General features: G+C 40.9%; 1 protein-coding gene across 5 annotated transcripts in view; it reads right to left on the minus strand.

The window, feature by feature from the left end:
• Positions 1 to 11,517: 11,517 nt before the first annotated feature.
• LOC140895078 (CD160 antigen-like) overlaps positions 11,518 to 24,433 on the minus strand; it is a 64,078-nt gene continuing 51,162 nt past the window's right edge. For 3 of the 5 annotated variants that reach the window (XM_073304302.1, XM_073304321.1, XM_073304311.1), the window contains 3 exons: positions 20,802 to 20,903; positions 13,190 to 13,246; positions 11,518 to 12,795 (listed from right to left, as the gene is read on the minus strand). In XM_073304302.1, coding sequence (XP_073160403.1) covers positions 12,701 to 12,795; positions 13,190 to 13,246; positions 20,802 to 20,903 — 254 coding nt within the window. In that variant the 3' untranslated portion in view covers positions 11,518 to 12,700. Of the gene's footprint in view, positions 12,796 to 13,189; positions 13,247 to 18,112; positions 18,927 to 20,801; positions 20,904 to 24,433 lie in introns of those variants that run through there. The other 2 variants (XM_073304328.1, XM_073304336.1) reach the window with 2 other exon arrangements.

Genomic DNA, 24,433 nt, shown 5'->3' on the forward strand with positions numbered 1-24,433 from the left:
AGTTTTCACCTTTATCGTACCACCTTACAATAGGAAACAGAACTGATCCCCAGCCTGGGGTATCCCACAGGTAATACATCTTTGGATTCACCTAACCAGCCATTGTGCCACCTTTCGAGAAGAAAGAGGACCTGAATTATGAAAATCAGTAGAAGTGCCTGAGGCCTGCTCAGGAAGAGGATATCATCCTACTCAGAAAGCATTGGACCAGCAGGAGTTTTGCATAAAGCCCCAGAGCTATAGTCACAAAAGAACGTAGGTACCTAACTACTGCCTTAGACATCTAAATCCCAGAGTCAGGCCCCACTGGGATTCACTAAGCTCCCATTCAGCTGCCACAAAACCCTGAAGGTGCCTAAACTAGGGTGACCAGATGTCCCGATTCTATAGAGACAGTCTCAATTTTTGGGTCTTTTTCTTATATAGGCTCCTATTACCCACCCACCCCCAGTCCCGATTTTTCACACTTGCTGTCTGGTCACCCTAGCCTAAACTTGCTCAGCACCTAAATATTTGCAGTAAAGTTCCCTAGGGTGCCTGGTTTTCTCATCCTGTGCATGCACACTGCTGCTTCCCTCCAGGCATCAGGACCCCACCTCATCCCCAAAGCCATTCACACACCAGAAGACAGGTGTTCCTATGTCTAACTTGCCTGGGGGACCCAATCGGGTAAGCATTCTCAGAGCTCGCCTCCTGAATCTGGTGCCTATAGATGAGCTTACAGAGAGACGCTAGGTGGGAGGAGGCTGACTTCCTTTGTAACTTTTAGCTAAGTGGTTAGGGTACTCACCTGCGAGTACTCACGTGGGAGACCTCTGGTTCAACTCCTCCCTCTCCCTGAGTGGGAGAAGAGCTTTGAACAGTGTTTTGCCACCTCTCAGGCCAGTGGCCTAGCCACTGAGCTATGCTATAGGGCTCCCTCAGGCTCTCCTACTGAAGCTGTTCCACTGTGGATAAATAATGAAAGGATCATTGGGCCAGAGAGAGAGCGCACGCACAAGCATGAAAATGACTCTGTAGCCTGCACCAGGGAGGTAGGAGGCCCAGCATCCTGTTCCCCTGCTCCAGTTACTTTTTAAATTATTTATCCACAGTGGAACAGCTTCAGCAGGAGAGACTGAGGGAACCCCACGTGTGGGTATCCCATCGCCCAGTAGTTAAGGCACTCAGAGAGAGAGCAGATCTTTGTTCAAATCCCTTTTCTCCCTCAGCTGGTGGGGGGGATTTGAACTAGGGGTCTCCCACATCCCAAGGGAGGACCCTAACCCCTAGGCTAAATATTATGAGGGAGGTGGGCTTCTCTCCCTACCCTCACACTTCCGCTTCTTGCAAAAATGGCACAGATAGTGTCAAGCCAGGGTTGCTGCTGAGAATCCCAAGCGAAAAGAGTCACCTCCCTGCAGGCTGGACTTAGGCACCTATTCTCCAAATGGTGGGAGGGGCTTAGCACACGTCCCTCACAGCTCCCATTAGTTAATTAGGCAAAGAACAACCTAGTGTGCTGGCTTTTGTGAATCCCATTCTGAGGTGCCTATCTCCCTCCATTCACTGTATCGGGAGCTTAGGCACACGGCTCAGGCTTTGTGTATCCCAGTGATTTTCTAGGTGCCTAAACGTTAATTGAGAGTCTGTTAAGTTTTGTTGTGAATCTAGCCTCCAGTGCCAGAGGGACGTACTCCAGGAGTCCAGGAAACATAGAAGAGGGGGTAGTAACAGAATCCAAGCTATAAACACAAAGCAGATATATCATTCTTGCTCTTCTCCAGGAAGGGAACTGGAGAGAGAAACTTCAGATTCCCTCTTCTTCAGCCCCAAAGTACAAATGATACTCAAATAGCACATACTGGTCTCTTTTACCTTTAATACCTCTATGATGTCAGGCTTTCACATCTGCTGGAGGCTAAAAGGGCACGTCAGAGACTGTACATCAGGGTACAACCACCATATGAAGGCCCAGACAGTGTAATAAAGCCCAAGCATGCACCCCAGCACAAATGGCAAGAGGGAAACAGGACGTTTCCTTCCCACTGTACATTGTCAGGGATGAGGCACGAGGGCATTTCTGTGGGTTGAGACCTAGTTGGTATCAGGGCACTGAGGCATTTCTCTAGGTCCAAGAGCGGTCAGTGTCTAGGTTCCGAGTGACTTACCTTGGCATCATAACTTGTAGCCTCAAATGGGTACTACGATGAAAATACAGAACGAAAGTCTTGTGAGGAGATAATGGAGTATGGAGGAAACGAGCTCATCCTCTGAAAACTCTGTAAGAATTTCTGGAAGAAATAAAATGAAGAGAAAAGTGACAAGCATAAGCCCTGGTGGGCAATTGACACCGAGTGGTGCCGGGGTGTTTGATGCACAGCAGAGTGAGAGGAGGAGTGCTGGATCTCTATGAGTTGTGAGTATGAGAGGTAGTTGCTTAGCAAAGAGCGAGTGTTAGGGAAGGAAGAGAGAGGTGAGCAATGTGTGGGTAATTGTCAGGATGTTATATATGTGAGTGACTTACAGCCAGAAAAGGAATTAATATAGCATTTTTTTAAATGTTACAGTCAGGAACATATTGTGCTACCAGCAAATGCTGAACCAGGAGGTCCAGTCATTGGCAGATGATAGAATATAATGATAATAATATTCTCAGTGACTTTTGATAGTTGGTCCCTCGCCAGCTGCTTCCAAACAATGCTGTGCACCAGCATGCAGCTATTTCCACTATCCTTCCCTGAAACTTCTGCAGCCATTCTGATGCCAATACATGCATCCTGTCACATTGCAAGAATGCTGGGTCAGCCTTAGTTCTGAATTCACTGACCTTCGTGCTGTTAAAATGTCAATCTTAACATTGCATTAGGGTAGTTCTTGGCATAGTATAATAGGGGTAAAGTATAGAATTCAGTGACTCCCACTTGTATCCATAATGATAAATTAACAACAGAATTTGGTGTGAGCAAATAAAATGCATCCCATTGTATTAACATCTGTAAGGCTGACTTCCACCCCACCCCAGAGTGCTCTGAGCTCAAACTCTCCTCTTCCCAGTTAAGAATTTTAAACATTTTGGAAAGCAGGGGTGAAATCTTGGGCAGAGTGTCATCAGTGGCAGAACTCCCATCGACTTCAACTGGACCAGGATTTCACTCCAGATTTCCAACCAGACCATGCACTTAGTGACTCAGGTAGAAGGTCTGCTGTGGACTTTTGAGAGCTGGTTAAGGGAGCAACAGGCAGATTACTTCTGCTGATGAAGACTCAAAAACAAAGGGGAGATTCTGGCATCACTGCAGATTATTTTGCAAAGAACACTTCATGGAAAAGCTAGGCCGTTCTACAGGAAGACAAATTAAAACATCTCCACTTCTCTTTAAAACCATTTAAGAATAGCTCTGTGGCTCGATTCCATCTATGAACGTATTATGGAGCATATTGGAACAGCAATTATCTGAATTCCCTAGCAACCTCGTGCATGGCCTCACCGTTCCAGCTGGCACTTTTTATTGTATCGTCGTTGTTCCCCTTTGTTGCCATCTCTGGACGCATGCATCAATTCAAACAACTAAATCTAACAATGTTAGCTAAATAAAACCACATAGTAGATCAAAGCATAAATAAATGCCTCCACCTGACACAGACAAATGTCTTGGAAAATAGGTGGGTTTTGCTCTGGGCCTTGGTGGAGAACAGTCTTGGTATCTGGTAGATAAATGTGGGAAGTGAGTCCCAGAGCTGACTGTTCTCCACTGAGTAAATCTTGCCAGCAGCCTCCAGACATAAATTCACATGAAGGGACTCAATATGAATCATCTGATCTCAACTGCCATAAAAATGCATATGGAGAGAGATGGTCTCACAGGGTAGCCAGGTCTCAAAACATACAGGGGTTCACAGCTCATTGTCAATCTACATTGCCACTTAAATAGAAAGCCACTCGCCTGAGTTGATGAGCAAGGAGTTACCAACTAAAAGTTAAAACCAGTTACTGCGAAAATACTCACCTGGCAGGAGTTATATGGTCTTGTTCCATGTCCCTGCTGGAGGCTAGATAAAGCAAGTCACACTGTTAATGTAGGTGCTGTTGACCCTGTATATATTTAGAACAGTCAACCTCCCATTGGCATGGGTCTCCAGTTGGGACCCAGGAGATCTGTACAGCTTTTATCCCTGCAGGAACTTTGTACACAGAAATCCCACAGCTGCCTAGAGTCAGTGTCACCTCAGGATGGACCGTACGGGAGGGCAAGAGGGAAAATGTTCATGTCAGTTTTCTATCCTGGAAGAAGCCCCATACCTATGTCCTGTGTAAGGAGATCAGTGCAGGAAGGAGTGGGGATAACGATGGTGAGAGGAGTCAGACAGATGGGATAAAGGAATTATTCCATCAAGTGTTACATTCATATCATAGATGCCTAAGAATCACCGGCGTGTGAAAAGCTTAGGTGCTTGTATGCAGGATGAGTGAAAACCTCAGGAGTCCCCCATCTGGATCAGATAATATCTTAGGGCATGAAGCCTTGCGGAGTCCATAATCAGATTCTGGCTCCTCTTCTTTGGTGACATAAGAAGCAAAGAACCAAGAGAATAAATATTTACATCAGTCCTAGAACATATTTTGGACTCAAGTGTGATCTGGCTACAGCATCAAAGGAGGAAGCTGGGAACCGTAATAGTCAAGAGAATTTTTCTGTAAATAAGGAAAATTCCTACTCCGGGAACAAAATGGACCTAACTGAAAGCTCATCTACTCATCAGACAGGCTCCACTGTGGTGTAATTACGTGGAAAGGGGGCTGATGAAGCTTTGATCATTTGTGCTCATCCTGAATTTTAGAGGTAACATGGGTCAAACTATTAGGAACTGAATCGAAGACACCAAACTCACATAATACTTAACCAATATTTTATCCCAGGTTTCCAGTGGTGAAATGCTAACTGCAATATTCTCTGCAACAGAGGAGGAGCGGGATTCTGTTGGTCAGAGGCCAATCAGGTAATTTGTACTAGTGGTTCTCAAGTTGCTTCCACCAGGGATCCTAAATATATCAGCATCTTTTTGCTGCCACCCACACAATCCCACAATCCTGTGATTATGTAATTTGAGCCTTTACCAAAAACGATGCCTGCTTCTGGGAGCTGGGGTGTGCACGCTTGTTTCCTGGAGCTGGTGCTGCTTGGGGGACCTGTGTGTCAGTGTTTTGAGTTTCATGCTCGGCAGGTGAGGTATTGGTTCTGGGTGGGGCAATGCCAGCATGGGGGCTGCTGCTGGCTATTAGGTGGAAGATTGCTTCTGGGGAAGGTTTCTTCTCTTTTCATCCCTCCTACCACTCCACCTCCACCTCAACCAGCGCAGTGCTCTGCTATTGGACAACGCCACTGCAAGATTTACAAAATCAATTTTATGGCCTCTTGAAGTTCCACTTCCTCAAGAGCTGAGTGCCAGTCAGATGGGACAGAGGGAAAGAGGGAGGGTTAAACAGCTGGGATGGGAGGCGGAGGGCAGCAGTGGCAGAGGCAGCAGGAAGTGAACAGCTCTTTCTTTCCCCTGACCATTGTGATTGATAGTAACCAAAGAATACAGACAATTTCTCCCCTTCACTCATGGGGTGTGACTCAGCAGCATGATTCTCATGACCAGTTTGGGGTTTTGCCCCACTGTTGAGAATGTGAGACACGGTCATAGGTACTGAGTTATATGGACCTGTGGGGTCCAATATTCTGGGAAGTGGGCTCAATCGCACCAATGTTTGAACGAGGGGTACAACCAGAATTTTGCTAAGGAGGGGGCCCACATTACTTGCCCATCCGCCCCAAATTTGAGTGGCACTGTGACCTAGCACACAGGATGGCAATGCCACTCACATTTGGCAGAGCCACACCTCTGTCATGCTACACCTACTGGAGGGGCTTCATTCCCCCAGGCCTCCAAGTGTAGGGGCTTTGCCCCTTACATCCCAGCTAGGACCTTCAGCTCCTGACCCCCTTGGGCCTCACAAAATTGTTTTTATAAACCCGGGGCCTATGCTCAAGGTGTTCCTTACTTAACAATCTGATAGAAGCTTCAGTGTAGGTTTCCATCACTCCTTGCAATCTCACAGCTGTAAATTCCCCCCCATCAGTGAGTCTCACAGGCTCAACCTTAAGTGCAAGTTCATGATCAGTTCCAGATTTCCAGGACATCCTCTCACTGCAGATTGTTCTGCCTGTCAGGTTCTTATCAGACACATGTGCCAATAAGCAATGAGAGTCATCCTCTACGGTGCTGAAAGGAGGGTCTCCACTGAGATGTGAGGGCATCACAGCACCCCCATAATACTGACCACTGCAGATACTATGTTGTTATATGGAGAGGACACAGGAAGGGAAGGCGAAATGAAAACATCACTCAAGCTGTGATTATATATGACTAGGCAGCATTTTCCTAACTGGCCAATGTGTTGTCCCTCATCAGGGATATGAAACTAGTCCCACCCCTTGCAGCAATCTCCTCCCCTGTGAATTAAAAGAAATGAAATTTTAAAAGCATGTCCTTAAATGTTTATTTTAAGGAATGACATAGAATATTCAGTGTTGGATGTTAAGAAATGTTGTAATAGGAGTGATTTTATTATTTAAAACTGAAATCAGTCATTGTCTTGCAAGTTTGTAACAGTCTTACCTAACAGTGGCTTTCTCTATAGTTGTCATTGCCAAGTGGCAACATTAATTTTTTTCTCTAACAAAGCATCTCACTCCCAAAGGTTCCACTGGGATCATTGGGTTTGGTTTTCCCTGGGTTGGGCTCCAGTGTGCTGGCTTCCTCTTGACTGGAGGAGATGAATTGTGGTATCTCCCAAACCCTCCCACCATGGCACCAAAATGGGATGTTACTCAAAGTAAATACCTTTCCTTTCTGACAAGCTTTTGATGAGCAGGAAAATAGTTAAGAGTGTCACCATTTAAAGTATCATCACTGGCATCTGAGTTAGCACCCACTGAAGGGGGAAAAAATCAGAAAGGCTAAGGCCCAAATGAGTTACACTTAGCAAGGGACATAAAAGGCAATAAGAAGAGGCTCTTTAAATACATCAGGAGCAAGAGAAAGACTCAAGTGTAGGTCCTCTACTTAACAGGGAAGAAGAGTTAATAACTGATTACATCAAGAAAGTTTCAGTCTTCACTAAAAAGGTCAATGGTGACTAGATACTCAAACACAATTAATATTAACAAGGGGGAAGGAATGAAAGCCAAAATAGGGAAAGAACTGGTTTAAAAATATTTAGATAAGGTAAATGTATTCAAGCCTGCAGGGCCTGATGAAATTCATTCTAGGTTACTTAAGGAACTAGCTGACACAGTCCCGGAACCATCACCAATTATCTTTGAGAAGTCCTGGAGGACAGGTCAGGTCCCAGAAGACTAGAGAAGGGCAAACATAGTTGGGAATTATAGACCAATCAGCCTAACTTTGAAACCTAGAAAAATACTGAAACAATTACACAATCAATTTATAAGCATGTGGAGGATAATAGGGTTATAAGAAATAGCCAGCGTGGATTTGCCAAGAACAAATCATGCCAAACCACCCTAATTTCCTTCCTTGACAGGGCTACTGTTCTAGAGGATAGTGGGAAAGCAGGAGATGTGATATACCTTGATTTCAGTAAGGCTTTTGACACAGCCCTCATAAGCAAACTAGGAAAATGCAGTCTAGATGAAATTACTACAAGGTTGGTGCACGACTAGTTGAAAGATTGTACTCAAAATGAAGTTATCAATGGTTTGCTGTCAAACTGGGAGGGTCTATCTAGTGGGGTCGCACAGGGGGTTGGTCCTGGGTCCGATACTATTCCATATTTTCCTTAATGACTTGGATAATAGAATGGATAGTATGCTTATAAAATTTGCAGATGACACCAAGCAGGGAGGGGTTGCAAACACTTTGGAGGACAGGATTAGAATTCAAAACTACCTTGGAAAATTGGTCTGAATTCAACAGGATACAATTCAATAAAGACACGTGCAAAGTACTTCACTGAGGTAGGAAAAATCAAATGCACAACTACAAAATAGGGAATAGCAGGCTAGGTGATAGTATTGCTGAAAAGGATCTGGGGGTTATAGTGGATCATTAATTGAATATGAGTCAATGTGCTGCAGCTGCGAAAAAGGTTAATATTCTGGGGGTGTATTAACAGGAGTGTCATATGTAAGACCCTGGAGTAATTGTCCTGCTTTACTAAGCACTGGTGAGGCCTCAGCTGGAGAACATTGTCCAATTCTGGGCATGACACTTTAGGAAAGAAGTGGAAAAACTGGAGAGAGTCCAGAGGAGAGCAACAAAAAGGATAAAAAACCTGGCCCAAGCAGAAAGGTTAAAAAACCCTGGGCATGTTTAGGCTTGAGAAATGAAGACTGAGCGGTGACTTGATAACAGTCTTCAAATATGTTAAGAGTTGTTATAAAGAGGACTGTGATCAGTTGTTCTTCTTGTTCTACCTTTAGTGGACATGGAGAAGTGGGTTTAATCTGCAGCAAGAGAGATTTAGGTTAGATATTAAAGGAAAAAATTTGTAAGTATAAGGCTTGTTAAGCTCTGGAATAGACTTCCAGGGGAGGTTGTGGAGTCCCCGTTATTGGAGGTTTTCAAAACCAGGGTGAACAAACACCTGTCAGGGATGGTCTAGGTTTACTTGGTTCTGCCATAGCGCAAGGGGCTGAACTTGATGACTTCTTGAGGTCCCTTCCAGTCCTACATTTCTATATTTCTATTAAGTGAATGGGGCCAGCCACACTTCAGCACTATTGTTTCAGACTCCCTGCAGATTCAGGCAGACATTGTTGCATCAAGTACAATCTGGTCATGTTTTCAAAGATTTTCATCCATAAATCTCTAGCAGTTAGTTTTCATTTTAAATGGATGTGGAGACTCTGGAGAGCAATTCAGATGCCTGTCTGCATCCTCACAGGCTAGGCCTTTGTGACCCCTCAACACCAACCTGAGCTTCACCACACTCGGGGAAACATTGGACTAGGGAGTTCTGCATGCCCCGTTCTAGCTCACTACAGAAACTTTTCCCTAAAGCAGATCCCGGACCAATTTCTATGTGTGTATGGTACAGGGCCATATCTGATGGCCAATACTAAGATTTGGAACAAATCCACCAAGCCCCAGGCTTAACCTCTGCAGATCCTGGGCCTTTCCGTGTGCCAAGCTGCAGTCACCATTTAATACACTTACTGAGTGGATGCTTTTTCTCATTCCTCTTACCTCCTTGCTGTGCAAGAATATTTCCACTGGGCCGGCCTGGTCTGCTGCACCTGTGGTTAGTGGTCTGGGCTGAAATGCAAGATACTGGGTTTAATTTTCACTACCGGTCCCCTACTCACCTTGGCTTGGTCTACGCACTACCAACTTACGCTGGGATAACGACATCACTCAGGTGTGTTGAAAATTGCAGTTATACCGACTTAACCTCCAGTGTACAGCGCTATGCCAACCCTCGAGATAGCTACCGCCTCTCGGGGAGGTGGCATACCTGTGCCAATAGGAGAAGCTCTCCAGTCAGCATAGCTAGCGTCTTCACTAAGGGCTATTATGGCGGAGCTGCATCAGGACAGCTGCAGCGCTGCAAGTGTAGACAAACCCTAAGCTAATAGAGTCCAGGGAAGCTTTAGAGGCAGCACCATTATCCCTGGGAGAGCGAATCCCAAGCTAGACATAACAGTCATGGGCTCTGAAGGGAGCATCATCCAGCCCTCTTCAGTCCAAGAGAGATTATCGTGATGTGGTGGGTTCCAGAGGGAAAGCTTTCACTGAGGAAGAAGTTATTCACTGAGAAGTTAGAGTCATACAATAAATGTTACTGTTCCTGAGAATATTAACTACAGAGAGGGCTGGGTATGCAATTGTGTGCTGCTTAATGCATCCCAGGAGAAACACGCTGGTAGAGGACATTCTAAGTATTACTACCACACTCGTAACCCTAGGATCGGAGTACCTTTCAAGTGTCTATAAATCCAGACAGGTGATATAGGCCTTGTCATAAATATAAAGGAAAGGGTAACCACCTTTCCGTATACAGTGCTATAAAATTCCTCCTGGCCAGAGGCAAAACCCTTTCACCTGTAAAAGGTTAAGAAGCTACGGTAACCCCGCTGGCACCTAACCCAAAATGGCCAATGAGGGGACAAGATTCTTTCAAATCTGGAGGTGGGGGGGGTGGGGAACAAAGCGTTTGGTCTCTCTGTGCGATGCTTTTGCAGGGAACAGATCAGGAATGCAAGCCTTCCAACTCCTGTAAAGTTAGTAAGTAATCTAGCTAGAAAATGTGTTAAGTTTTCTTTGTTTAATGGCTTGTAAAATAAGCTGCGCTGGAGGGAATGTGTATTCCTGTTTTTGTGTCTTTTTGTAACTTAAGGTTTTGTCTAGAGGGATTGTCTGTGTTTTTAATCTGATTACCCAGTAAAGTATTTACCATCCTGATTTTACAGAGGTGATTCTTTTACCTTTTCTTTAAATAAAATTCTTCTTTTAAGAACCTGATTGATTTTTCATTGTTCTTAAGACCCAAGAGTTTGGGTCTGGGTTCACCTGTACCAATTGGTGATAATATTATAATCAAGCCTTCCCCAGGAAAGGGGGTGTAAGGCTTGGGGGAATATTTTGGGGGAAGACGTCTCCAAGTGGTCTCTTTCTCTTTTCTTTGTTTAAAACGCTTGGTGGTGGCAGCATACTGTTCAAGGACAAGGCAAAGTTTGTACCTTGGGGAAGTTTTTAACCTAAGCTGGTAAGAATAAGCTTAGGGGGTCTTTCATGCAGGTCCCCACATCTGTATCCTAGAGTTCAGAGTGGAGAAGGAACCTTGACAGGCCTAGAGTTCTTTCTTCTCTCCCACTCTGAACAGGAGATAACAAAATTCCCCTCAGACATTCAGTACAATGATAATCGTGTCCTGTAACTCAAATGACAGAATGCTGCACATTATAATTAACATCCCCTCTGTTGTACTCTGCAATGTATGAACGGATTTGGAGAAAACAGCTAACCTGAAACATGGCCCCAAACAAAACCAAAAATGAATCTTGAAGCATAACATTCAGTTAAATGGTTTCTTCTTGGTCAGCTGGCGTACAATTCTATTATTTAGTGAAGTTCTGAACACATCTTTTACATTGTGATGTATGAATTGTTCCAATTTATGGGTCCAGTCCAAAACCCCCTCAAATAAATAGGAGTCTCACAATTTATTTCAATAGTCATTGGAAAAGGCCTAAAGTGAACAAATTAATAAAAGTTATATCCATAATCCTGATTTTAGCTCTCACAAGACAAAGGTATGCATAAAAAAGAAGCAATATCCATTAAGTTACCAAGCAGAAGATCAGTCTACAAATACTTCTAATAAATTCCCTAAGATCATTAGGTTTCAGAGTAGCAGCCGTGTTAGTCTGTATTCGCAAAAAGAAAAGGAGTACTTGTGGCACCTTAGAGACTAATCAATTTATTTGAACATAAGCTTTTGTGAACTACAGCTCACTTCATCGGATGCATAAAGTGGAAAATACAGTGAGGAGATATATATACACACAGACCATGAAAAAATGGGTGTTTATCATACATATTGTAAGGAAAGTGATCACTTAAGATGAGCTATTACCAGCAGGAGAGAGGGGTGGGGGGAGAGAAAACTTTTTGAAGTGATAATCAAGGTGGGCCATTTCCAGCACATTTCCAGGAGTTAACAAGAACGTCTGAGGAACAGTATGTGCGGGGGGGGGGGAGTGGCGCACGGGAGGAATAAACAAGGGGAAATAGTTTTACCTTGTATAATGACTCAACCACTCCCAGTCTCTATTCAAGCCTAAGTTAATTGTATCGAATTTGCAAATTAATTCCAATTCAGCAGTCTCTTGTTGGAGACTGGTTTTGAAGTTTTTTTGTTGAAGAATAGTCACTTTTAGATCAGAAATCGAGTGACGAGAGAGATTGAAGTATTCTCCGACTGGTTTATGAATATTATAATTCTTGACATCTGATTTGTGTCCATTTATTCTTTTACGTAGAGACTGTCCAGTTTGACCAATGTACATGGCAGATTATGGCATATATCACATTGGTAGATGTGCAGGTGAACGAGCCTCTGATAGTGTGGCTGATGTGATTAGGTCCTATGATGGTGTCCCCTGAATAGATATGTGGACACAGTTGGCAACGGGCTTTGTTGCAAGGATAGGTTCCTGGGTTAGTGGTTCTGTTGTGTGGTGTGTGGTTGTTGGTGAGTATTTGCTTCAGGTTGGGGGGCTGTCTGTAGGCAAGGACTGGCCTGTCTCCCAAGACTTGTGAGAGTGATGGGTCATCCTTCAGGGTAGGTTGTAGATCCTTGATAATGCGTTGGAGAGGTTTTAGTTGGGGGCTGAAGGTGATGGCTAGTGGCGTTCTGTTATTTTCTTTGTTGGGCCTGTCCTGTAGTAGGTGACTTCTGGGTACTCTTCTGGCTCTGTCAATCTCTTTCTTCACTTCAGCAGGTGGGTATTGTAGTTGTAAGAATGCTTGATAGAGATCTTGTAGGTGTTTGTCTCTGTCTGAGGGGTTGGAGCAAATGTGGTTGTATCATAGAGCGTGGCTGTAGACAATGGATCGTGTGGTGTGACCTGGGTGAAAGCTGGAGGCATGTAGGTAGGAACAGCAGTCAGTAGGTTTCTGGTGGTGGTGTTTATGTGACCATCGCTTATTAGCACTGTAGAGTCCAGGAAGTGGATCTCTTGTGTAGACTGGTCCAGGCTGAGGTTGATGGTGGGATATCATTAGAAATACTTCCTGATACATCTGCCAGTGCCAAAAAACTATAGAATTACATTCAGTCAGCAGTAAAAATGAATGTATAAATGAGCTGATCTAAGATAATTTTTATTCCTACAAAGATATTATCACAGTATCATAACCATTTCTGCTACTCTTATCAAGAATCATTTTTGTATTTTAAGGGTCTCTTTTGCTGACACTTCAGATAGACCAAAAAAGATTTTAATGCTTTCCTGGGAACAAGATACTCATGACACTTCACAGTTAAGATGAAGCTAACTTTAGAGAGTGGAATTTTACTGAACTGTAACCCTTAGCATATTTTGAAAACTGGTGTAGGAGATATCTTGTGGTTAATACATTGCTAAGGTATGAAACAAATAAATATGTCTAGAAAAGGGCATAAATAGTGACTAACCTTCAGGTGTTGAGACAGTTGGAAAGTTGCAATGGAACAGGGAACCTTGGAAACAGCCTAAGAGAAGAAGAATGTGTACCAAAAATAGGAAATAGAAAAGGATCAGAAAGAAACACGATAACGATGACAAGGGTATAATTACCATACAAGATAATGAGGAGGTAAAACCATCTGCAATCTGGATGCAGGATGTCAGTGAAGTACAGGGAAAGGTCTTCCGCAGCTGTTGGTAACTGTATGTCCCTCTGTGTATGTGATGTCTTTACTAACTGTTAATCAATACATCCAATCACATTGATTTATCGAAGATCTGTTATTATTAAACTAATCCAGATTTGATAGAAACCCTCTCACAAAACATATAATCCCAGTTAATTTTTATCAGTTATGAGTTATCAATTGGTTATTGATTGATAAATTATTATTGATTATTAATTATCAATACTTTATTGTTTCCATCTCTTTACATTATCTTTCTTCCAATAACTGCCCTACGATGGTATAGAGCATATATATTATGCACATAAATAAAATCATTATTTTATCATGGAGCTAAAATTGCCTTGAATATAATATCTGAAACAGTGCTGCTGTCATCCTAATACTCTGTATGCCAGACTCCTTCAATTGGCATGGAAGCTTCAACAAGAAAACACCTCTTTTAATTAAAAGAAAATAATTTAGTGCTGTTGAAAGAGTGCTGGATTAACAGGTCTGGAGACTGAATTCCTCAGTTTATATCCATAGCATAGTACTAGCTAGTGCACTGGCAAAGGCAGTGCAAATTTCCCCCATGCTGCCACAACAATCTGCCTCAAACTTCGTGTGAAAACTACCCTCCCAGGGTGACAGAATAGTCTCTGGTTTCAGAGTAGCAGCCATGTTCATCCGTATCCACAAAAAGAAAAGGAGGACTTGTGCCTCCTTACAGACTAACCAATTTATTTGCATCCGATGAAGTGAGCTGTAGCTCACGAAAGCTTATGCTCAAATAAATGGGTTAGTCTCTAAGGTGCCACAAGTCCTCCTGTTCTTTTTGCGAATCTGTACTCATTCGATATTTGGCCCCTTTGCTAATGCTGATCAGACAGGTGCCACTGCAGATTACTGCTATCTGATTATAGTTTGCATGATGTGGACACCGGTCTATTAGAATTTGCCCCGAGCCCAGCAACTCATTTGCCATAGACCAACAATACTGTCAGAGGGAAACAGCTTAGTCTTGTCTATGAAGTACTCCTCACTACAGGAGTGTGAATTGTAAAGCACAACACATTAGAGTGCTCTAACTGCCCCATGAGGACCCTGCTGGTGGCATGAACTAAAAATACCAACTTCGTTTTGACGTAGTCCTGTTTCAAACATGGCTATGTTAATACAAACTAGGTACCTTTTAGTTTGTGCCAGCAGGGGGCACACAGGTCAGAAATCTAGGGCCATTACATAATGATATGAACAATTCTGGTTTTTATTTACATTATTGTAAATAAAGATCCCAGTCAGGATCAGGACCCTTGGGTCTGGTGCTGCACAAACTCAAGTAGATACAATGCATAATTGAAGTTATCTGTTGACATGAACCATCCCATTTGATACTACAGAACAAACAGTATACACATATCCTCAATCATCTAAAATTTACAATGTTGACAAGGCATTAACAGGAGCTAAAGTGGGACCTTATAAGTCAAAGAAAAACTACCATTGACTTCTATCAAAGGGTTATTGGGCCCTAAAATAATAACACAAATGGAGGGGCAAAGTTAAGGTTGTTTGACTGTGGGTCAGAGAATGTTTCTGTTTAAATGGTTACCCTGTGTGAATCCCGTGTTAAAGTTGGTGTCATCCTTACTTATGTAACCTTAGTTTGTGATTTCCATATTTTCAAAATGTTCAGGGTGTTTACTGATATGTTAATTCTATGTCTTCTCTTTAGTTGTACTTTAGAAAATGGGCTCCTTAACTGCGATTTAAATAGATTAGTTTCAGAATACAGGATTAAATTCTGTGCTAATTACACATGTGCAACCCCACTGTACTCATGTGGTATAACCCAGCCCACAATTTGGCCCATAGTTTATTAAATAATTGTATGACTTTATATAATGTGTTTTCTGGGTTACTCTGGCCTTTTGGAGAAAACATGAGATATAGCTAGTGGCTGACATCTCCATGGAGCCATGGATTTATTACTTTTCCAAACACACTCTTCTTGGCAAATTAAACCAATGCAGTGGGTCAATACAGGGAAAGTTTTGTTAAGCATCTTTCATAGACAGCCAGGAGTGGACCTAGGATTGGAACATTTGGTTCTGTATTGTTAGAATATTAATTTTCATAAATGTCCTCTGACTGGTTATCATGCAAGACCCCCGACATGCCTGAAGAGTGCACACTGGTGTTATCTGGCGCAACCATGAGGTTCAGGCTCATGTTATTTCCTGTCTGAAAAACAGAGGGGGGAAAAGGAACAGATTTTTTTTTTTAACAGGTAAATATTAGTTAAAACAGACAGGTGAAAACTGAGAATAATGAGTGTAAAAGTTGCAAGGGTGGAGAGATAGCACCAGCTGGATTGTGATCATGCCAATGCAGGATGCATTGGTACCTGCAAAGCTCAGGTCCAGCAGCACTTTCTTGTTCACCAAACCATGTCTGAGATATACGGTTGTAGGAGCTGCTTCCTCCTGACACTGTGACTCAGTATATGAGTCAATGCCCTGTCTCAAGAGCCCTCATACAATGCCATGTCTTCAAAGATTTTCGGACAGTTCAAAAGGATGCTTTTTACTCAGGGTAATACTGTTCCTTCTCTTTCCAATATAATAACCCTTAGCTTTTCTACTTCTCATTTGTGCAGCAGTTTGTAAAGGGCCAGATTCTGCCCCCTTTCTTCACATTGAGTAGTTTCTTATACCACAAGTAGCCTCATTAAAATCAACAAAGTAAATCATTAAAGAGAGTTGCTGAGGCTAGACAAAGATGGTGAATAATGGACACCATGAGTCTAAGTGTTAGTGCTCTCATACCACAGTGGTGTAGGTGCCTGAAAATACCCAGACAGAAATTGAAGACCGAGATGTTATTTCCACTCAGACCCTTCAGGTGTCATTTTCATTTCTACATTCAGGTCTGACTCTTTTTCTTCAAGAAAACACGACGTTAATGAAACACTAAGGCTGGGATTTTGATTGCACAAGAGGCAGGACATTCAAAGTTAAAGTTGCTGTGGAAACTCTAATTCTGTCCAAAACTCTGAATTTCCTGACTTGTGTGATTAACAAAGCAGCATTAACATTGCACTGACGTAGTTGATGCCAAATTCTAGTTCTCCTCATTTGTTTACTTTGTACAGATCGAACAAACAGCAAAACACATAGGTCTAAATTTTCAAGAATTGGCTCCCCGAATTGTGCCACACACCCCACATACAAATGGGAATGAGTGCATGCAAACCAGATGCGTACATACAGGAGTGCTCATTCATGTGGGCGATCACAAATGTGGGTTTTAATCACTCAGAAAATATTACAGTGTTTGGCCCACAGTATCTGCCTCACACACATATGCCAGTGCGTACACATAGGGTATGTCTTCATGGCAAAGCAAAGGTGTGTTTATAGTGTGGGTAGGCACACCTGTGCTAGCTTTAATCTAGTTAGCATGGGGAATAACAGTAGTGAAGATGTGATGGTATGCACTTCAGCATGGGCTAGCCACCCAAATACAAACCCGCCAGGGACCTGGGTGCGTACTTGGGTTGCTAGCCCCTGCTGCCATATCGTCACTGCTATTATTACCTGTGCTAGCTAGATTAAAGCTAATGTGAGTAAGCCTACAACCACACCTTCACTTGCAGTAAAGGCATATCCAAGTCTGCCACAGACACTGGACATCGTCATCGGTTGGACTTAACATATGACTGTGGATGCTGTCAGCACAAAACAAATCCAAACATCACTTAGCTTTGTTAGCACAGAAGCAGAAGCTGCCTGTCAAGAGAGCTCGAGGACTGAAAATGAAATGCCCAGAGGTCAGAAGAGTTATTCCATCAGCACAAGGTGTTTTAATGGCATGCTGTAAATTTAGCCTGTAAGTTTAATTTACACTTTTATATATTTTATAGCTCATTTAAGTGAATATGCTTCGTAAATGTTTTGAGCTCTGTTTCTATAAAAAAAAAAAGGTACAATAATTAGTAAAGTTTGGTTAAATGATTAAAGAAAGCCCTAATCTCTTCTTATACTAGTCCTGCCCCTATTTTACTGTATATTTTACTTATATTATTAGGAAACATCATGTATGCTCAAACTGATCTTGATCTTTAACCAAGATTTTGGATCAAGACAAGATTTAGGAGTCAAATCAGAAGTGTGGTTATGCATGTAATACACATATGTCCCATAAAGTTACTTCTGAGCAAATATAGCAAAAAAATTGCATATTCTTCTACATAAAACACTCTGCTTCATTTCCCTGGCATTTGCAACCCATTTACTATATATTTCCAAACATTTGAAAAAGTCAGGTTTCCTCCCAAGAATTTTCACAGCAAGCTAAAGATTTGTGAATACTTGTGTGAATGAATATTTATGAATGAATGTGTGAATGAATATACACCCTTGATGTGCTCTCAGAGCCATTTGGAAATACTCTCCCCCAACCACCACCACTCACACAAGAGGTCTGTTTAACAATTATGTGTAGGAAATGACTTTGTAATAACTATCCATGGCAGTAATTCAAGACCAGAAAAAGGAAATCCTCTTGTTTATAAAAGCTTAGTTCATCCACTCAGAGAACAGAAACAATATCATGTGACCATACTACATGAATAGCAAATTTAATAGCTAATATTCATGCTGACAGGTTTGCAAGCAATCACTAATTTACATTTTCTGCTTAAAATCTGTGCATTGTACAACAAAATTATTAACAAAAATTACCTGTTTATAGATCATTCATGAGCAGAAAAAAGGGCTACATTTATCAGATGAATTATTCAAAACATAATTCAACTAGATCTAGTTACCTTACCATTGAGTCTCTATGTTTTGATTCAAGAAGCATCCAGTAACCTGGGACCATTAAAGATTACATCTCATGCTGTAGCTCTCGGTCCCTCTTACACGCACAGTCTGTACTATTAGGGTGGAAGGTGGAAAATAAAAAGGCACCACTAGAGGTGTTCGCCTCCCTCCACTCCAGAAGGAGAATCAGTCCTCTTCAGGAGGGAACAGAAGAGAGTGTGTAAGGTACACCAGCATCTCCTGGAATAGGAGAAGGAGGTGGTAGAGGAATTGGCTCCTCTTTTTCCCCTGTGGAGGAAGCTGGAAGTGGCTCCTTCTTCACCTTACTAGAAGTCAGATGGCAGAAGCAGGCTGGGAGGGAGCTATGGTATATGCTTCATCCATGTAAATAACTACAAAAGTCAGGACCTGCCTGGATGGGATGTTCATACAATCTCAGATCCAGTCTTCCCCTTTGAGTGTGGCACGCTCTCTGTTTGATAGGAACCAGACCCAAGATCAGTACCCTTGGATATTCCACAGAGGACAACACATCTTTACGATCCACCTAACTAGTCCCTGTAAATTCTTCCAGTAGGAAGCAGAACCGGGGTTTCCAGGGACAATTATCTTTTTAGTCAGGGATCTGATTGGGAAGGATGCATCACCCAAACAGGAAGAGATTAAGCCAGCAATTTTACATCACCCCACCAGGAACTGGGGTAACACTGAAATGGAAAGAATAATAAAAGTTTAAAAAATACATATCTAAATCCACCAAAACAGAAAATCTAAAGCAGAGTTGAGTGATTTAAATCAAAGTGATTTAAATCACTGATTTTAATCACAATTGAAATCAGCAAGCTGATAACCTTTATTTAAATAATACATTTTAATTGTTTTTTTGCATTATTACTTTTTAGTTATTTTCCTAATGAAAGACTGATTGTCATTGGGTGGTAACCATTAAAACATGTTGATTTGCAAGTAAATATGGTCTTTATACTTAATATGGTACTATTTTTTGCTAACCCGGAAGATAGCTATGTCTACACACATTTATATAAGCAATTGTATAGTTCAGCATACTTTTATTTTAGATTTTTAATTTTTACATTTTTATTATGTTAGAAAATAGTGAATGATGATTTTCTTATTTACTAGATTAGTTTTACACTCATGATTACTGTCAAGCTGCATTCTGATGGAAATTGCAATTCATTTAAAAATGCGCAAAAACATAATTTAAAACTTGTTTTATTTATTAGTTAAATAAAACTACCTTAAATATGCTGGCTACATAAGGGGAAGTAAGTTCATCAAACTTGTTTAACATTTAAAACTAACTGATTTATTAAACAAAGGAAATATCTGTAGTTAGTGAATTGAACGGCTTGTTTTCATGTCCTTCAAGGTTTTAGAACTAGCAGATCTCATCCCCACACCTCATTTTTATTCATAAATAGGAAGAGTAGAACAAACTTCCCTGCTTTTTCAGCTCGAATCGGTTTCTCAACTTTGAGTGAATTAGTCACTGAACTGAATAGCTGAATAAACTGAAATGAAGAAAATATTCTCTCTGCACCTGCAGAGGCGGCTACTGCTGTCAAAAGCTGGTTTAGCACTTCAACAAAGTCTAGTTCCAGGTGCTTAGCCAGTGATTTCCACCAGTTCAATGGTTTGACTTTCTTTAAAATTTCATCAGCAAACATGTACTGCTTAATTTTTTTAATTTCATTTAAATGATTTTGATAGATTATAGTAAATTTAGGCTAAAACATAGGTTGTCATAATTTGAAATAAATACATTTTTCTTTTAAAAATAAACCTAATTTAAATAATCAAAATTAAAATTAATTTAATTAATTTAATTAATTTAAATCAAAATCAGATTTTTTTTACATTTTTAAAATTTATTTTTATCCACTCTTTTCTAAAGCCAACCTTCTTCAGAATGTGGGAATGAAATTTAATGCTCTCTGATCTCTGCCCAACAGAAATACTAATGAAATGTCAATAGTATGTAATGGTCACAGTTTACTCCTAAAATCTTCCCGTTTCAGACTCTCAACTAAATGACATTGGATGCCAAATGGAATATCAGTGACTACTGTTATTGTCCTTTCAGAAGTAATTGCATTGAAGTCAGTAGAATTACATTGGTGTAAGGCCAGGGTGAAAGGAAAATATGGCCCATCAGGAATAAAACTTTGTATTCATTCTCAGCAATGTGTCAGGTAGTATAACTTTAAAGCAATAGTATTTTATTAGTGGAGGTTAGAGGTTTACCTTTCCTGCCTTCAAAACAAAGGGGTCAGGGAGATGTCCCATAGCTCTGAAACTTATTCAGGCAAAGAGAAAAGGGAATATTTGGTAGGATTTTAATATAATTTTTAAAATGTTTGGTCTACAACTAAATTAACTAATACCCTGTTTCTGCTGTCTTTCCATTGCGGGGCCTAGCTATGCCCCACCGTCTGCACAAAGAGACAATTTGACCAAGCACCTAAGTGTTTTCCTCCACTCCCCTTACCTGTCATATGGGTATTAGGGTGTTGTCTTCTGCTTGACAGGAGTCACTGACTAAGCTCCAAGTGACTTACCTCTGTGTTGTAAAGTACAGTATAAAATAGTCACAATAATGACACAGGAAATGATGCTGCCTGTCAGGAGATAGTGAAGTAGAAGGGAAAATCCCTCGTGCTCTAGGAAGATAGAGAAAGATATTAATAGTTACAGTGTAGGAGAGAAAATCCACAGGTGGTGTCACTGGTAGATGGTGTCTCAATCAAGTCACAAATCCTCTGACTAGAGGATATTCAGGATAAAATGGGTAGATGATCCACCTGATCTCTACATTAACCAATTGAAAAGTGGGTGTGCACACATGATACGGAAAGTTTAGGCGGACAAGGACACATTTCTGGGGTGATTTTAATTGACGAAAGTCATAGAAAGGTGGCTTAAGGAAGGGAGTCACTTTAGAGACATGGACAGGCTCACTGTCTGTTAATTCCTATCTCCATCCATAGGTATGCGTACGCTACATAAAACACCATGAACAGCAACATATTTTCTTCTTGTAGCAGCATTTCCTATGGTGACTACTATTATTTTCCATTAATGAACAGGCTTTTTATTAAAACACTATTAGATCTCTGTCTTACTGAACCCAGTGATGATACATGTTGTGTAGCAACATGTATATCTTAGTAGATTATAGGTGTACTGCAAGCTAGAGGTATACTGCGGCCAGATCAGCAATGTGCATACAAATTTCAGTTCTCTGGATCCATGAAGGTGCAGCCATGGAAGAATCTCCAAGGGGAAAAAATGGGCCAGAGAAAGAAAAGAGAAAGCAAATCAGGAACAATACAAAAGAACAATAATTTCTTTTTTTTCAAGATCAGGAGAACATAAGGTCGCAACTGTTCCCTTTGCCCAGGTCTGGCAGCTATTAGTACTTAATAATATTTCACAAAAGTCAGGAACATAAGTCCTGGTAGACAGTACTGTGGAGTGGTACATTGGTGAGTGACAGCGGTAGTGACTTAGCCAGGAGTGACTGTTTGGTGAAGAAGTGAGAGATAAGTAATGAGTGGGTAAGTGAAACTCTCAGGATGTTGGCCATGAGAGTGATTTCTAGTTAGAAGAGATAATACAGTGGGTTTTTATATAGTGCAGACTAGGGCTGTCAAGCAACTAAACAATTAATTGTTATTAATTGCACGATTAAACAATAATAGAATACCATTTACTTCAATATTTTTGGATGTTTTCTATATTTTCAAATATATAGATTTCAATTACAACATAGAATACAAAGTGTACAGTGCTCACTTTATATTTATTTTTATTACAAATATTTAACTGTATAAAAAGAAATAATATTTTTCAATTCTCCTCATACAAGTACTATAGTGCAATCTCTTTATCATGAAAATTGAACTTACAAATGTAGAATTATGTACAAAAAAAACTGCATCCAAAAATAAAACAACCTAAAGCTTTAGAGCCTACAAGTCCACTCAGTCCTACTTCAGCCAATCACTTAGACAAATAAGTTTGGTTACAATTTGCAGGAGAGAATGCTGCCCACTTCTTGTTTACAATGTCACCTGAAAGTGAGAACAGATGTTCGCATGTCACTGTTGTAGTTGGTGTCGCAAAATATATATGTGCCAGATGCACTAAAGATTCATATGTTCCTTCATGCTTCAACCACCATTCCAGAGGTCATGCGTCCAAGCTGATGATGGGTTCTGTTCGATAATGATCCAAAGTAGAGCGGACCAACAACACATGTTCATTTTCATTATCTGTGTCAGATGACACCAGCAGAAGATTGATTTTGTTTTTTGGTGGTTCGGGTTCTGTAGTTTCCTCATCGGAGTGTTGTTCTTTTAAGACTTCTGAAAGCGTGCTCCACACCTCGTCCCGCTCAGATTTTGGAAGGAACTTCAGATTCTTAAACCTTGGGTCGAGTGCCGTAACTATCTTTAGAAATCTTATATTGGTACCTTCTTTGTGTTTTGTCAAATCTGGAGTGAAAGTGTTCTTAAAACAAACAACATGTGCTGGGTCGTCATCTGAGACTGCTATAACATGAAATATATGGCAGAATGAGGGTAAAACAGAGCAGGGGATGTACAATTCTCCCCCCAAAGAGTTCAGTCACAAATTTAATTAACGCATTATTTTTTTAACGAGTATCATCAGCATGGAATGGTGGCCAAAGCATGAAGGGGCATACGAATGTTTAGCATATCTGGCACATAAATACCTTGCAACACTGGCTACAAAAGTGCCATGCGAACACCTGTTCTCACTTTCAGGTGACATTGTAAATAAGAAGCAGGCAGCAGTATCTCCCATAAATGTAAACAAACCTGTTTGTCTTAGCGATTGGCTGAAAAAGAAGTAAGGCTGAGTGGACTTTAGGCTCTAAAGTTTTACATTGTTTTGTTTTTGAGTGCAGTTATATAACAACAACAAAAAATCTACATATGTAAGTTACACTTTCGCGATAAAGAGATTGCCCTACGGTAATTGTATGAGGTGAACTGCAAAATACTATCTCTTTTGTTTATCATTTTTACAGTGCAAATATTTGTAATAAAAATAATATTAAGCACTGTACACTTTGTTGTAATAGAAATCATTATATTTGAAAATGTAGAAAAACATCAAAAATATTTAACACATTTCAATTGGGATTCTATTGTTTAACAATGTGATTAAAACAGTAATTAATCATGATTAATTTTTTTAATTGTTATTAATTTTTGAGTTAGCATGAGTTAACTGTGATTAATCAACAGCCCTAGTGAAGACATATTTTGCGGTCAGCAGTGGCTGATGTCATGGTATAATACATATATATTTTTGCTGTCAACAGATGACAAGATACAGTGCAAATAAATCTTCATTGGCCTCCTCAGATATTCAAGGTCTAGCCAGCTGCTACTAAAAAACAGAGTAACCAGAATCCCATCTATACATACACGGCTGCACCTCCACTCTTCTTCACTCAAACATTCTGTACCTCAGTCCCAACTACATACATCTGGTTTCTCTGCAAATTTGCTGTCAGCCTTAATTCTGAAATCACATGACTTTTGCATCGTCGAGATCTCGCTGTTGCATCAGTGTAGTTCTTGGCATGCAATAACTGGAGTGAAGAATGAAGTCTGATTCCCATTTGTTTTGTAGTTTGGCAAGTGAGCTACTAACAATGTAGCTTGAGGAGGGCAAACATACACACAAAATATACTAACGCAATACTGAGTCCACTCGGTCTCAGAGTATCAGAATAACCAAAGCCCCCTTAAAAAATTTTCATGTAGTTGTGAATTTTTAATGCTTGGACACCAAGGGTGGGATTTTCAAAAGTGCTCGGCATTGGCCCACGTGGTTTCCACTGAAATCAGTGGTGACAGTCCCATTGACTTCTATGGGTGCAGAGTTAGAGCAACGCTGAGCGCTTCTTGAAAATGCATTTGGTGAACCACATAGATGCTATGGACCTCTGGATACTTGGTTAAATCAGTTGTAGGCAAATTGTTTCTGCTGCTGAAGACTCAAAAGCCAAGGGAAGATCTTATTATCATTACAGAATATTTGGTTGAAGCTCTATCAAAAAGTTTATGGAAACTCTGTAGAGTTCTAAGAAAGGGATTTTAAAAAATACATCACTTTTTCTTTAGAGCTGCTATAGCAGGTTTGATTGTCCAGT

Source organism: Lepidochelys kempii, chromosome 1 (genome assembly GCF_965140265.1).
Source record: "Lepidochelys kempii isolate rLepKem1 chromosome 1, rLepKem1.hap2, whole genome shotgun sequence".
Classification (NCBI taxonomy): Eukaryota; Metazoa; Chordata; order Testudines; family Cheloniidae; genus Lepidochelys; species Lepidochelys kempii.